Source organism: Aspergillus neoniger (genome assembly GCF_003184625.1).
Source record: "Aspergillus neoniger CBS 115656 unplaced genomic scaffold BO87scaffold_10, whole genome shotgun sequence".
Classification (NCBI taxonomy): Eukaryota; Fungi; Ascomycota; class Eurotiomycetes; order Eurotiales; family Aspergillaceae; genus Aspergillus; species Aspergillus neoniger.
In genome coordinates, this window is record NW_020291138.1 from 259,364 (window position 1) to 275,578 (window position 16,215).

General features: G+C 50.2%; 5 protein-coding genes across 5 annotated transcripts; 1 reads left to right on the forward strand and 4 right to left on the reverse strand.

Moving 5' to 3' along the window:
- Positions 1–40: 40 nt before the first annotated feature.
- Positions 41–879, reverse strand: BO87DRAFT_14822 (uncharacterized protein). Its single transcript, XM_025618157.1, has one exon. It carries the CDS (start codon positions 691–693, stop codon positions 85–87), a length of 609 nt encoding a protein of 202 aa, XP_025481461.1. The 5' UTR covers positions 694–879; the 3' UTR covers positions 41–84.
- A 2,018-nt stretch (positions 880–2,897) lies between these two features.
- On the reverse strand, positions 2,898–3,317 carry BO87DRAFT_14888 (uncharacterized protein). Its single transcript, XM_025618165.1, has one exon. The coding sequence runs from the start codon at positions 3,223–3,225 to the stop codon at positions 2,995–2,997; it is 231 nt and encodes a 76-aa protein (XP_025481462.1). The 5' UTR covers positions 3,226–3,317; the 3' UTR covers positions 2,898–2,994.
- Positions 3,318–3,362: 45 nt separating this feature from the next.
- On the reverse strand, positions 3,363–5,006 carry BO87DRAFT_304452 (C2H2 transcription factor; the record flags this gene model as incomplete). The annotated part of the gene is made up of 2 exons (XM_025619278.1): positions 3,363–4,135; positions 4,226–5,006. The coding sequence occupies 2 exons, from the start codon at positions 5,004–5,006 to the stop codon at positions 3,363–3,365; spliced, it is 1,554 nt and encodes a 517-aa protein (XP_025481463.1).
- Positions 5,007–5,170: 164 nt separating this feature from the next.
- Positions 5,171–5,670, forward strand: BO87DRAFT_14850 (uncharacterized protein). The gene has a single exon (XM_025618161.1). The coding sequence runs from the start codon at positions 5,334–5,336 to the stop codon at positions 5,637–5,639; it is 306 nt and encodes a 101-aa protein (XP_025481464.1). The 5' UTR covers positions 5,171–5,333; the 3' UTR covers positions 5,640–5,670.
- Positions 5,671–14,472: 8,802 nt separating this feature from the next.
- On the reverse strand, positions 14,473–15,879 carry BO87DRAFT_375003 (uncharacterized protein). Its single transcript, XM_025622923.1, has one exon. It carries the CDS (start codon positions 15,649–15,651, stop codon positions 14,734–14,736), a length of 918 nt encoding a protein of 305 aa, XP_025481465.1. The 5' UTR covers positions 15,652–15,879; the 3' UTR covers positions 14,473–14,733.
- Positions 15,880–16,215: the final 336 nt, after the last annotated feature.

Here is a 16,215-nt window from a genome sequence, read left to right on the forward strand (position 1 = left end):
TGTAATAGAGAAAAATGAAGGAAAGAAACTCCACCATAACGCTCATATCCCCAAACACCATGAATCAATAAATCAATCAATCAATCACAGACTTAGCTGATCAATGCTTCCCACTCTACCGCTCCCACCGAGTCGACCTCCGCCCTTCGTCACCATCCCTAAACGGTAGAACCGCTCCTCCCCGCCAGGCGTTCGACCTCCGATATACCACTTCTCCGGACCCAGCGCATCGCGGAACCCTCCCGAGCCACTGGAGCTGTCGCTGCCGCGACGCTGGCGGCCTTGGCTGTTTGTGATCGGGATGGGGTTTGATGCGGCCGGGGTGGGTGGAGAAGAAGCGGCCTGCTGGGTCTGAGGTGGGGCCGGGGATGCTGGAGAAGATTCGGGTTGGTTCAATGGAGATCGCTGGTGCGAGTGAGGACGGGAGTGAGAGGAGGATGAAGCGCTTGTGGTGGAATGATGGTGGTAGTGATGAGTGGTGGTGGATGGAGAGGCATCTGATGAGGAAGCGGCTGCGTTGCCGCTGCTGGCCTTGGTGGCTATGGCTCGTGCGCCTTGGGAGATTTGGGTGGAGGAGAGAGAGGAGGATGGACCAGCGGTCGCGGATTGTGAACCTGCTGCTGAGGCTTTGTATGTGGACTGGGCGCGAAAGGCCGCTAGGAAGTTGGCCAGGAATGGCCGGTTGGTGGACATGGTGGCGAGGGGGGGAGCCACGGTGAGAGTATAGAGATGGAGTGAGTGAGTTTGGACTGACAGGGGTACGCTAGTCGAATAGGACTAGGGCCTGTAGTCGGTTGCAGGTGTGTTTGCTAATATTGGTGTAGAAGGTATGGGTTGCTGGTTGTGAGAAGTGGTGAGGTGAGGGGATTGTGCGTCTTGTATATAGAGTTGGTATCGGTGGTCGTCGGTCGAGATCGGGGCGATAGTAGCCGCGGAGTTGCGGAGTAGACGAGATCTAGACGGGGGTCTGAGAGGAGAGTGTGGATGGAGGAGAACGACTGAGTACACGAGTACACGAGTACACGAGCACAGACAGGACCAGAAGGAGACTGCAGGAGGGGACGGATGATCGGAGCCAGAAGGATGGAGGAGGAGGTGGACGATGACGAGAGAAACGGCGGAGGAGGAGATTCAGAAGTTGAAACTGGAGGACCTCCGGGGAGTCCCGTGGGCGGCGGCCAATCAGCGGGGGTGGATATCAATCCGGGGGAGCCCCTCGGCGGTGACGTCTATTAATTAAGTACTGTAGACTATCAGTTTGTTAATTATATCTACTGGTAATGGAGGGGATGAAATAATCATTCATCACTTGGAATCTTAAGTAGTCTCTTATTTCTCATGCTTGCTACTATGTCTTTCTGCTCTATCAATCTACCCCCCACTCTCTCTTTCTCTCCCCAAGTAAAGTATCGGCCTACTACACTTTGGCACATGCGAAACCCCCAAAGAAAAAACAAGAATCGAATCACCTGCAACAAGAGTTACCCGATCGCACTAACCATCCAGCGCTCACCGTAGGGAAATCCCGGGATCTTCTCCAGACATCTCCGCTCCGGACCAAAGGTTGGCTTGTTCGGTCGGGAAAGTCAAGTTCCAGGCAGTCACGGGGTGTTCACATGGCCTGTCCCCTTCCGATCCCGTGAGGCTCTCTCATTAGCTACTTAGCTAGCTAGTTAGTTAGTTAGTTAGTACCTTAGTACTACTTAGGTAGTTACTCTGTACTTTGTAGTACTCTGCTATTTCTCTACTACACCCCCACCCAGGTTAATTTGTAAGTCATGTAAATATGGCCCTTATTATTTCTCGTTCAACTCCGAATCACTGGCTGTCTATATTCTAGCTTTTGGATTCCCGTGGCTTCCCATAAGTGACGACTTCCACCAGGCCTGATGCAGGGGGTTTTTCAATCGGCCTCCCTGGCCTCCAGACTCCAGGACCAGATACAAGAAGAAAATGCATGCGGCATCATGGATAGAACAAGTACATAACCGACGTATGGAACATCTGGGGGCTGACCAGGGGTGTGCATCCAGGCAGATCAACCAACCGCCGTCCGGAGTAACAAAAAAGAATGAAACAAGCTCCAACACAGCAGGAGTCTCCCTGACTGCGGCCAGGATCTGCAGGCAACCCAGCCGCGAAAATGTAGGAAATCGGGCAGTCGAAAAGCACCATGCTACCTTTTTCGGTCACAAATGAAAGAGATGAAAAGAAACAGAAAAAAAAGAATAAAGCATGAGACACGAAAGGAAACCGAAGCACATTGACACAAAAAACACATTGGATAGGAACGCAGGAGGCAAATAGTAAACACAAGACGACGCAACACCTTTCATCCTAGCTCGACCTCGTATGCCCTCCATCGGACACACAGTATGTACTTACATGGTCGACTGGAAGACAACATGCGGATAGGAAACGGCCGTGACGGTTATGCAAACAAATCCCGAACACACTCAACCCTCCGTGCAGCTCGAATTTGAACAGGAAAGGGGAACATGCAACGCGAAACGAAGAGTGGACGGAAGCCTTCCCAGCAAAAAATCTTTTGATGACTCGTTAAGATGAGAGAGCCCTTGACGCAACAAAAATCAAACACATGCCCAAGTCTATGATTGGACGCCAGTTAAAAAACCACACACACCATCCCATCAACCCACTCATAATGGATGGAAACAAAACAAAACAGGTCCAGAATCACCGCAAATCTGCACTCGCCGTAGAAAATGCTCACAAGATTTTTCAAATAAACAATGGACGACCAGATAACCCAGTAGGACAAAAGAAGACGTTTTCATAACAATGAGTAATCCGGATGCTGTAATCTAGACCAACGCTGTGGCGCGCTGCGCGGAGTCGGTGGCCGAAACGAGCTTTTTTCTATCTGTATTTTTTTTCTTCCCTTCCATTTTCCAGTTCATATTTTTTTCTTTTATAGGGATAACCCTCGATAATCATTCATGTGGCTTTCCAGGCTGGATTCATGCGCATGATCTAGGAGACTGATAAGGCGCCAAACCGCATAGCATGTAAACCCTTGTGTAAGAGCATCATCAGCATGATCGGAGAAGCGTCCCCATAGATACTCCCAGACAAATGACTAGCATTGCAAGACATCGCTAGACTGATGCATAACATCGTTTGACAACGTAACCCAGTTAGTAAGACAATTTGTAACCGTTCGTTATGGCCGCAGTGCTCCGTATCCCTTGACGTTATACACATCAAGCTCAACGTGGTCAGCACAAGACATCCACTTCCAAGTCACCACTATTGCCTAGCAGGCTGGACAGTACCTGGGATCCGGGAATTAGCATGCCGTCATCCATATGCAGGGGCAGGAGTTGAGTTCCGGGACTCCTTCACTTACCGTCGCCACTCAACGTGGTCGAAGCCAGGTAGAGACCGTTCATCCCACCCTCCTGGGGACCAGCGGTGGTGGTGGGGTAAAACTTGCGTTCGGTATCGACGTGAGCGTGGATAGGCTCCTGGCCGGACGCCATGGTCTGGGGGAAGACGGGATTGATGTAACCGTCGGACGCTCCGGGCTGAAACATCGAAGTCCAGTCAATTTCGCCAGCGTGATTGGGAGGTCCAGGCATGACAGGACGTTTAGGGTCTTGAACAACCGGGGGCTTTACCTGCTCAATAGGAGGACGATCAACATTCAGCTGCTGGCCATTTGCATCTGCGCCAGGCTGCACCATGTATGGGTTCTGCTTGGGAGCAGCAAGCCAAGGTCCACGCTGGTGAGGCTGTCCGCCGGGGAACGCGTCTTCGTGCTGACCGCGGTTCATCCCATTGACGGAAGGCATGGAGAATCCCAAAGGCTGCTGTTCCGGATATCCGGGGCGACCGGGAGCCATGCCATTGCCGTTCACGGGCGCCTCGCCATACGTAGCACCCGGCATACCGTTGGGATGCGGGACGGTCGTATTGACTTCATCCTGAACGGGTTTAACGGCGTTTTGCGCAGCTTGAGACCGCTTCAAGTGTGCCTGAGGGTGCGACAGGTGAGTCGCCCCAGTAGGGTTACCGCGGCGCAACGAGCACTTCTGGAAGTGGCGCTTGAGGATATCACTGCGAGAGAAGGTATCCTTGCAGAGCACACACATGTACGGACGGTCTCCAGTGTCTACCGAAGAAAAACATAGATTAGTCATCGGAACAATTCGATCCCCGTCATGCGCTATCATATTATACAAATGGAAAGAGGGGCACTCACGTCTGAGCAAATGGCGCTTCAGATGCTTCGCATGAAGATAAGTCTTGTTACAGTGCGGGCAAGGGAATTTTCCATCCGCATCCTTGGCCGGAATAGTAGTGTTCTTCGCGGTACCATTGACACCGTTCGTGACGGGAGTCGCGCGTCCCGGAACGCTCGGCAAAATTCCGCGGCGGCCCTGCGACCCAACAACCTGTGTCCTAGGTGGTTCCTTCGCAGCATACGGGGGAGCACCGTTTGCACCTGCAACAGGGTCGGGGTTCATCCATGGCGATCCCTTGTTATCGGAGTAGCTGAAAGCACCAGACGGAAGGCCGGAGAAGTCCGAGCGACGGTCACGCGGAGGCGCCGGCGCAATCGGCTGGGGATAGGTCTGCGCGCTGGACGCGGGAGGCAGCACGCTATGAGGCGGAGGGTAGGCTTGCGACGGCTGGGGTTGAGCCTGCGGATTGGGGTGGGACAGGAACGACGAGGGAGGCAGGCTACCCACGGTGGTGTGAGGCATGATAGGAGCCGCGGAAGACGCGTAGACATCGTGAGTAGATGCGGGATACCTCGACAGATCCGGCCGGTACGGCTGGCCCATGTAGGAGTGAGGGGCAGGGGATTGACTGTGATGAGGCTGCAGTGGGGGGAGAGTATGCGGCTGGGACACAGGGTATTGAGGCTGCATGGTGTACTGAGGCATGGGCATGCTCGAGATGGGTGTCGAGGACAAAGGCGTGGAGCCCTGGGGTAGGCTGGTGGATGGGGGCCGTGAAGGATGAGATCTGGGATCCATCTTGAACGCGGAGAGGCTTTCAAACACGGAAGGAGGGGAAGGAGGGAGGAGAAGAGAATTGGGGTAAGAGACTGGCGAAAGGAGATTTCACGATATCTCGATCATTGATCGCAGGGCGAGAAAACCTTTTCGTAGGATGTGTCTTGCGACCAAGGCAGTGCTCCGTGGATGCGAAAAGACTGCCAATGCCACCTTGTTCAAATCCTGATCGCGTTTCGCTCGCAAAATTCTCCAGTCCGGAGTTGTGTGCTCGCTTCTCTTCGATTGTGACTTCTGGTTCCTTTTTTTCCTTTGCTTGTTCCGACAAATGAACAATCCTCCCACCTGATGCGGAGAATTGACGATGAGATTCGCGGAAGAGGTAGGTTCGATAAGCAAATCGACGCTCAAGGATCCTCAAGGTCGACGATAGACGTGCAGGATCAAGTTCGACTCCACTGCAGAAAAGAGGTCAGGAAAGAGGTCGAGATGCTTAATCTGAATTCCCCACGGTCACCCACCAGAAACTCGAATTGTGTGGGAACTTCTCACTATCCGCACGTTGTCAAAACAGTCAATGGTTCTGATCCACCAGGGAGGCGGCGTGTAAGTGGGTCTAACACAATCAGCAGTGCTAGAGGGAAATTTCGCTAGCCAATTTTTGCTTCGCGTCAACAATGCGCGCGAAATTGACCAGGATGACTCTGATGGGAAGATCACAACTGCCAGGGACAACGCGTATAGATGCGGAGACAGGGCGAAGGAAGAGTGAAAAGTAAGGGGGGGAGGGTAGAACAAGAGGGCAAAAAAAGAAAACGAAAAAGAATGATAAAATAAAATAGAATAAAATAAAAAAAGCTTAGGAAAATTTGTTCCAAGAGGGAACACCCAAGGTAGCCGTCCCTAGGGTAGTCACGGGAATGGAGGGAGGGAGGAGGGGGGGGTGGAAGGGGGGGCGACGAACGGCGGCGGCGGCACAAAGTTAAGTGGGTGAAGGAGGAAAAAAAAAAAAAAAATGTTAGGGGAAAAAAAAAAATCGTCAGTATCGGAAGAGCGAAAACTGACACACTAACCTACTACTAAAGGCAAAGAAGGAAAAAAGTGGAAGAGGGAAAGAAATCACGACTAATTGAAGGTTAACTGGGGATTGGCGGTGACGATCGTAACTCTGGGAGGCGACAACCGTAAAGGATGAAGAGAAAAAAAAAATGTAAGTAAAAAAAAGAAAATATGGAAAAAAAGGGAAAATGCTATTAAAAAAAAAATTTACAACGGAAAATATTAGTTATTTTTATGATTTTATTAGCATCGTTTTCTACTCAGTCAGCACCCAACGTTTGGGACGGTTACTGGTTGCCGTTGACCTGATTCGTGCCTCGTCCGGTTTCCGAAACCCAGTCAAGAGCCGAACAAGGTCTGCATTTTCTCTGCAAACTAGACTATCCTACTTTTGTGTTTCCTCCTGGTCGCTTTACTTTTTGGGTACAACGATGTTGAAAACGTTAACCAAGATCTGCGTGCTTCGGTAGACTTCAGCAGTGCCAAAGGCACTGGGAATTCTAAACCACGAGAAGAGGAACGGTTCTGTAAACTTTCTGCCGCCCAAGAGACGGCAAGATCGGCTCAACAATCAGAGTCTTTTCCGAAATGTAGACACCGGAAGGGTAAGGAAAGCCCTCAGCAGAGCAACAAGTCGATTTTGGTTGGCACCAGCGGCAAGCAGGGGAAAATTGTTGAAGGCGCTATTTCGATCGACGATGCTGGTTGGCTAGTTCGTCCATCGCATAATGTGTTTTAATTATTCGGATTTCTTGGTCAGGCTTCCTCTGTGTCACAGATTGGTTTGGATGGGAGACACATCGGGCGTGTACCGAAAGACAGACCCCGATGTACTCGATCGTATCCTCGCCGCGGACAGCCACGGGAAAGATACCTGGCAGGAACATGTTGTTACCGGCCTGAAAGCCTACCAATCACATCGCACCAGAGACTGCGCGGACGCAAGCGGAGAAACGCATGAACTGTTCTAGGCCAAGCGTCAAGCATAACGAAGAGTTAATTCTATTTTATGTGCCTACGTAGTTATGAGAATATGGTCGAGGAAGGAATATTCTGAACTATCCAGAACGGAGTCGGACAGTTCGATGTCCGCGTCTCGATCGTTACAACCCATCGCAACGAAGACCGTAATTTTACACCTGTTGGTTTTGAACACCCCGGGAGAAGAAGGGCCAGGGCCGAACTTCAAGACTTAAGAGGACTACCAAGGCACCAGACCGGGTGGAAGGATCAAAGAAGAGTAGCAGGTACTATGTAGATACAGCAGCAACATAGCAAATCAGTTCTCCTGGTGATGAGGGGGTGGGAAGTCATGGAGGGGCGGGAGGTCTAAGACTGCATGCCCGCCGTAAGATTGAGCTTCCGACAAAGCGTAAAGCCGGAGCTTTGGTCTCGAAAGCTTAGTGAATCTCGTAAGTATCCCTGTAGTTACATACTTCATAGATGCATGCCTACCGCCGGTACAAAGCAGTAAGTAATGTCCCTGTTTCGGTACATACTCGAACTACTACTAGTAGGAATTAGTTAGTAGGCAGGCAGTGCTCCGTCCGGTCGCGTTCGACTGCCCTTTTGAGCTTGGACAAATCACTGAGTCATCATATTGGCCTGGGTGCAGCAAAGTCTCTCGACGAACTCTGGGATCTCTCATCATGTTGGAGATAGAAGGGTTCTTCTACGGAGTACTACTTTGTAGTATGCTTGATGTCATGAGGCGGATGGAGTTCTGCATCCCTTCTCCGCAGTTGACAGGCCCGCTTGCTCGATATTGGCTCCTTGGGGCGCTCAGTCCTCATGGCACATCCACAATCCCACATGAGTTAGGTAGGGGCAGGAAACCTTATCAATGCGATATCTTTGTTCGAAGTGGAGTGGCATCCTGGCTTGGACCTGAGCTTCACGGCTGGGAACAATGGTAGAGTTGCCCACTCTACTCCACGGCTGTCAATCTCGATTTTAGAAGTATATACTCCATCAATACTCCATAATGTGTGACATCCGATGGGGATCCTTATGGGGCCTTCCATCCTGCACTTCCCCATTACCGGTATTTATATCAACTGCGGGTTGTCCGCAGCAGTCAGGTACCTTTCTTTAGAGTCGATAGTGGTTCACATCTTCAAGTGTCTCTTGCCGCGGGCTACAACTCCCATGCAGCCATAGCACTATGCTACCCATTGTTTTGTATCTTTGTCTATTAATCACTTCCTACGGTCTCTATCAAGAAGTGACAGGAGTTAGTCTAACGGTGGTGTCACAAGCAACGACTCAACGGCTGAGCCTGCATCTATTACTCATATCATGCGCTCGGTTTGCTTTTGCGAACTAGGTATTATTTCGGACTTGCGTAAGCTGCGATGGACGGGCTCGCGAAGCAGGGTATGGGTGTGTGCGTGCCTCCTGAGACATCCTGAGATTACAGGTTCGGCGTTCAGATCACTCAGGCTACCCTCCATGTCTCCTGGCAATGAAAATCCCACGCCTAAGGACAAGTGATGTTCAGCGCGAAGACACACACCACCGGCAGGGCTCCGACCATTGATTGAACGCCTCAGGTATATACCGGCTGCATGGAGCTTCTAGACTGCAGGCCGCAAGCGTGGTACTTTTGCGTTTCGGGGAGTGGCAGGAAATCCGGCCAATTGGCAAGTCGAGGAGGCCACGCACCTTGTTCCATCCATGCCAGTGTGCCACCCCTAACAGCTTGATTACGCCTTGGAAATTGTGATTTCGGAGGGTCGAGTAATACCACATTTTCCAGGCGTAACCCGTGGTTCGGCGCTGCGTATCCTTGCCACTTTCGACCGGAGGTATGATGGATCATAATCAACTCATTCCTGCAATCGCTGCTGGCGTTCAATCTCGAGTTCCGGAAGGGGACATCAGAGCAGCGAACAGGGACGATTCGATTTTTATGGCTGTTAAGCTACAAATCATTCCTCAGATCAACGATTCTTCATCATGATGGGTCCCTCTTTTAGACTTCAAGACTGCGGCTGTTCTCCACCAGGAGATTTTCGCTGGGAGCTTCTCCCGCTTCGATTGTGGACCTTGACCTCTGGCTTAGGCGGGCGAGTGGAATCGCTGCACTTGCTTCTCCGTATTATATCCGGAGCTATCTGATCTGACCACCCGGCAGGGGTCACACAGCATGCAGCGATTCATAAACTCAGAAGAGGCTTACTGCAGTACGCAGTCCAGTATGGAGTCGTACTGTGAAAAGCGAAATTGACGATGCATGGCGGAATTGCGCGGAGGAGAGTTCCGTCAGCTTGCAAATGCGGAAGCCTATTTTGCCTTCTTTCTTTCTCAAGAGGGATAACATTAACTACATTCGGATGAGTGCCTCGCGCTCGTGGCCACGGAGCACTACGGGAGCGTGAAGGAAACATGCCGTCATACACCCCCCGTACCATCCAATACCTACCGACTATCTTACCAACCCGGTATTATTATTACTAATGTGTGCGGAACGAAAACTTGAGTAATCTTGCAATCTGCGCTCGGCTGGATGGAATTCGCACAGCTAACCTGGTATCTCCCCCATATACTAAATTCATTATTTGTCTGTCATATCGTTAGGTGTTGTCGGTCCCCATCCTCGCCTTAGCGACCGGATATATCGCTCAACCTCAAATAATAATCAGCTAGACTAGCGCTTGCTCTTAAGCCGGTGGATGATGGTTCTGCAACATCTCGCCCGACTTGCCACTTACGCTGGCGTTCCAAGGAACAGGCGCCCGCAGTTCTCACGCCGGTCAGCACCACTGCGAGACGCCTTCCCGGACACGGTAAGACCAACATGATGCATCCAGTGGTAGCCTCCCGGTACTACCCTGCACCTCGCCCAATGTGGCGGTCCGATCACGGCCACCGGACTCCACCAACGAAGCCGATGGCCCGCTCATGGAAACTTCTACGGAGACACCAAGCAAGGCGGTGTGGGAGATCTCGAGAAAGACCCAGTCCACACACTGGTTTGTCGTACGAGAGAAGGCGCACTAGACGCTGTTGGTCCTTAGGCAGCGCATAGCCAGAGGTTAAACCAGGTGCTTAACGGCATGGCTCAACGAGAAATTGTCCGACCGATCGCCGCCAGTCTGCTATCGTCCTAAAGCTTGGCCTCGCTTGTGAGACACTTGCGGACTAGTTGGACCAGGGAGTACAGAGTAGGTAGGCATAATGCTGTCCGCCATTCTCCGCCCACCATACTGTGTCAGGCACGAAAGGACTATTCGGGCTTGGTATTCACTGCTACTGGGTACGGAGTTCTACCCGGCTGCAATAGTAGCCAAGCGCCTAGTATATGTGATGTCGATTACTACTTCGTACCGACACGTACCTACATCAAATTGCGTCGAGTTCCATATATAGATACTACGGACACCACCGCCCTTAACAAAAGGACTGTGTGCAGGCCCGAAAGTACATTTACCACAACAGATCGATAGAATCTCTACCGTGTACTCCCTACTATCTACGTGGCAGGGATAAGCAGGCACAAGCGCGCAGCGTGGCTGGTCCGAGTCCAATCTCTGAACAATGAAAACCAACAGGCGCCATGATAATAACATAATAGTGATATAATGCCACTAAACTCCGTACGTGGACTAGTTCAGCAGCGCTAAAGTCCTTAGCCCCTCGACGAAAAGCATCCCTACGGGTCCTACAGAGCAGAAAAGAACTCAAAACGACCGCATGCAGATCTTCCCGCCGAATCCGGGACGCTCAGAGTCGGCCGGATACTTCCTCGGCACTTTTACCCTGCCAGGGTGGTTTTTCCGGGCATGACCGGAGTAATGCCGAAGCTCAAGTCTGGATCGGCTCAGTTTCAGACCTCGCGTGCGATCCAATCACAGCGAAAATGTTGAGCGAGGCGAGAACGCCACTCACCTCATTCCACTTGATGCCAAGCGGACCGGACGCTCTTGCGATGCACATTTTGTTGGTTGTTGTTCGGTGTGTGTATTGTGTGCTGTGTGGCCTGAGCCTGAGCTGCTTAGGCTTTTCCCCTCTCCCCTCATCGCTCGCCTGTTTGAGTTAGTGACAAAGTAACTTACTCTGACGGGGAGTGTACAGAGCAGTTAGCGCTTGATCTGGATCGCATGGGTGAGGTAATCATGGTCATGTGTCTGACGTTGCGAGTCAGCCAGCCAGCCCGCTCGTCCTCCCTCCCGCTCTCCCGCCCGGAGTGCTGTCGCTTCTGCTGCCGCCGCCATCATTACTTTTTTTCCTATTCGATCAGATACATCTCTAGTTACCCAGTCGGTGGCTGGGTAGATACTACACATCCTTCGAGACATCTACACCGGCTCGCTTATGTCTGAAAATTGGGACCACACAGAACAATGGCTATCAACGTACAAGATCACAAGCATACTACTGCCCGAGTTGGCAGGAGTGTAAGCGCAGCTAGTAATTAGTTAATTGGGATGTTATTGCAGCTACAGGCTATCCCACACTTGACGGGCATCGTTGGCGCTTGCAACAGTTGCTCTATCTATTCGCCAGCCACCCGGACTAGGGTCATGCATAACTGGGGGGAAGGACTCGTTCGATCGAGCAATGTACCCAGTCGGACATGGGCGGCACTGACACTGGTCGTCGATCCGAAGGTAGCCATCGAACCATGGTCTTGGATCCGACTATGGGCCATGGCAACAAAACCGCATGGTCCCTGTTGAGGTCTCTGAATGATACGATGGCGGATCCTTGGGATACGGGATGTATCTACCAGGGCCGCGTCATGATGTTTCCGACTGGTTTGACGCGCATGTATGATCCGGCGAGTGTGATATGTTCAACCGTATCAAATGCTACCAGGGCAGCCGGAGTGCAATCCGGGTGGCTATGGTGAGAATGGCCTGATTGGTAGGATTAGAGTTCGTTGAGCGTAACGCCGTCACCGGAGACACCATACAACTTTCATTTCAGATAGAGTATGTGGCTGCCTGAGGCGTGATCAGATAAACGACGAACCCCCTCTCACTAAAGCTGCAGGGGTATGTCCGCACTACGGAGCATGGAGGAGAAACTAAGGGAAAGGAGGAGTAGGAGGAGGGGACGCTGAGGGGAAAGGGGGAGAACCTGGAGTTGAGGTATCCATGATCTACTCGATGGCCTCTCCCACCCCCGTATGGGCTAGCAAGGCGAGTCCGTCCCGCTCGTCTGTTGTCGTGTATAAGACTTTTGCCACCGGCGACAGGCCGACAAGCAGCCACGCGGACTGGGATTTCATTGTGAGACAGCCAGGTTTATCTGCCTAGTCTATATGGCAGATTATAATTTCTTCCTAGGCTGGAAAAGGATTGTTATGACTTTCCCCAATAGGCATCTTCCACGGTCTGAGACAGGAAAGAAACGGTAAAAAATGAGAGGTAAGCTGATTTTATCCTTCCTTTAGATGTCGATTATTATTATTATAGCATTAATTCTGTCATTATATGATTACCACCACGGTTAACCCGCTAGCAACAGCAGCAGCAGCAGACAAGAATATCATCATCATCGGCTGCCGAGGCACAAGAGCTGATAATGCAAAAAGCAAAATAATACCGCAACAAGAGGGTCAGCCCCAGGCAATCAACCAACTAACCCACTAACCAACTAGCGAGTTGGAGGGCCTGCCTCAGGCGGGACACCGGAATAACGGACACTCATTGCCAAGCACCACCAACCTCCCCTCTCTTCCTTCTTCCCCCTGTCAATCAATTTCCCCCCCAGCCCAAACCCACCTCAGCCCGCTACTCAATTTTACCTACTAACTACGGAGTTACCACTCGTGCTCTTCCTTTTCTCTCTCGGCGCTGACTTTGGGTCTCAAGCAAAGATAAAGTTACAAGCTACACCATATAGTCAATGCAAGTTCCATCCCAACACGGGTTCACATCCGACGGAAGAGCATACCAGCCAACCTGCTGAAGAATTACGAAGTAAAATGATTTGACCCAAGAATGCTCGACAAAATTTGTCGGCAGTAATTTTACACTCCACTGGGACATTTTGCCGATACGATAGGCAACTACTTGCCTACTTCATAGTAGCTCTCGAAAATAAGTTGTAAAAAGTCGGTGAAGACTATCATCTACGTATAGAAAACAACATATAATTAATTAATATGATAAAAAAAAAAAAATATCATGGGCTATCAACTACTACTTACTACCTACCTACCTAAATAAATACCAACCAACCAAGCCAGTCTACTATGAAACTACATACAAACCACCATGTAGTGAAACACATTGAATAGATACATAGACTTGACTAGACAGACAGATAGATAAATAGATAGAAAGATAAACATAATGGATACATCCCAGCCCTACTACCCACTACCTATCCATCCATCCACTCCGTACATACTAGATAGACAATCTAGACACATACTACTGCAACCTGCGTACCTGCAGGAAATTTAATGACCCTCTGGCCCGCACGCCCGCGAAATCCCGCGTCAAAGGTTGCAGGGCAAGAGAGAAAGACGGGAAGGGAAGTCATTCGTTCGATCGGGGGAGGGGAGGAGTAGTGGAGATGGACGGATGGATGAATGGATGGGGTTTTGTGGTCGCGCGGCTGGCGTGTGTATGTGTGTGTGTGTGTGGATCGGGTAAGTAAGTAGGTAGTACAGTAGGGATTATGCTTGCTGATGGAGTATAACTTAGGTTAAGTGGTGCTGTTGCTAAGTGTGGTATGGCGTTGTGTGGTGTGACTACGGAGTAGATAGATACTATGGGGGGTAAATACTTGGATACCACGGTTGAGTGATTGTTTTGGGAAGGATGATTTTGAATGGCATAGTGATGTTAAATTATTATGGTTAAGATGATAAATGGAATGAGTGGTTCTAAACTGAAGTCTGCTGGATTCATTGGATGGTGGTGGTTCGTAGTACTAAGTAGTTATATATAGTATGTTTGGGTTGAGTGGGTTTCACCTCAATACTATCGATGATATACACACTGCAATTAAATTACTGGTAGTACTCATAGTAGTATACAATTGAGACATTTCTCGGGAGAATTGTTTCTATATTGCATTATTCGATCAAAAGGGACTTAGGATCTATCCCTATTACTCTTGATGTGGTTCATACTGATTTTCTTAGGGCCTAGTAGCGACATAGTATATTCGTAGCACCATCATTAGACGCCGCTGAAAGCTCTGCAACACTTCTACCACTAGTCCTATAGATAAATCACTCTAATGATATAATTTGGGATTTTTATTACCTACTACTACTGCTGTTTCTCAACTGATTGGTCGGGTATAGAAAGTACTGCAGATATGGTTGATGATAAAGAGAGAGGGGAAACCACGAGAACTGTCTAGTCTTATTATACGAAAGAGCAAACGCATGTTCTTATAAATCACCACAGTAATGATAGCCAATATCTAGGAAGGTCAAAATATCATAGATTCGCGGTCAAGGGAAAGAAATTCCCTGCTGCATTCCTATTCTACTGCATAATACCATCTATCAGCAATGTGTCTACCCTCAACCACTCTCCTTCTTTTTGTACCCTCTTGCCCCCCTCACGAGATCGTAATACTGCCGTGTCTTTGACGTCTCTCACATCTGGGGAAAAAGGGCGTGTTGTTCGCGAATTCAATGTCAAAAAGCAACCCAACACCAGAACTTGCCAACATCAACTAGATAGGTCAAAGACAACCCGGACTAGCAGAATCAACCCTACGACACCAAATACTCCACCGACTGCACCACCGTAGCAACCCCCACCACACACAAACACATCTTCCCATGCAACTCCAAGCAATACAGCAACTGTCTCACACTAATCATCTCCACCACATCAAGCACATGCAACGGTCCTGGTAACCTGAAGAGGTCTTTGATGAGCCTGCCTTGCTGCTTTGGGTACTCCTCATCCTCCTCCTCCTCCTTCCACAACACTATCTGGTCATCACCATCCCCGATCTTCTCACCCTCCTCCTCCGGCATAGATATCAACGTCTCACAATCCCCCGGCACCAAGCTCCCCTCCACCACAACAAGCACAACATACGCCGGGAACAAAACCAGAACCTGAGCAACGAGCATAAGTCCCGCGACAAGAACATCAGATCTCACGAGGGAAGTCACATCCGTCAAGTCCTCCGGCTGCAGCAGCACACCATCGAATCGAACCGGAGCAAGAAGTAATCCCGGCACATACATCATGATCGACTCAGCAATGGCATAAAGTAGCGTCGGCAGGAGAAGAGCATTCCACCGATAATAATCGAGACCAAGAGGCACGTAGCGCATCTGCTCAGCCGGAGGGAGGATAGCTCCTGCTGTCCGGAAGAAATGGAATTCGGCGAGAGCGACGGAGGCGATGATGTGTGTGAGAGGCTCAGGGAAGCGTGCGATAGGCGATGTGAGCATACCTGTTACTATGAAGTATCTCAGGTTGTAGTAGATGGTGTAATGGAAGCCGTTGATGAGGGATATAAGTCCTTTTTCGCGGTGGAGGGTGGTGAGGGTTTGGAGAAGGTTGCGGGTGGTGGTAGTAGGCTTTGGTTGTGATTTCGTGTTGTCGTCCTTGTCCTTGTCCTTATTGGGGTTGGGAGGGTTGCTATCGATGGTCTCGAGGATGAGGAGGGACATTACGAGGTTGCCGATGATGTAGCGAATCTAGATGATGGTGATGGGCACTTGTTAGGTTGTGCTCGTCTTCGAGGGGCGGGGATTGGGTTTCTTACTATGAAGTTGAGGGACATTCCTAGAATGGTCAAGGTCAATTCTAGCACATTTTGGGGCGGTTCGGTAGGACTCTCTTGGAAGAGTCCATGGGCGTTGGCGAGTAGTGGATCGTTTCTTGCGGTATAGATGAAGGTGTTGAGGAGTTTGCGAGATGTGAATAGTAAGAGGCGTGACATGGTGAGTCTATAGATAGCGAGAAGTAGCCTAGAAGCGAGAGTCTCGAGATGCCATGTTGGATGTGGGATATAACTATTGAGGTATAAATACTTGAAGCTATATTGCTCTGTCGAAGAGTTGTCGGCATTTCCCTGCTCCTTGTTTCGTAGACTGTATAGACTATGGTAACAACCGCAAATATCTGGAGATCCTCACGGAAACCAAACTAGTTCCCTGATAGGGTCCATAAATAGGGCTGAATTCTATATGAGGCTTCTATGGCCTAAATGCGGGTGGATCCTCGCTGTGGAG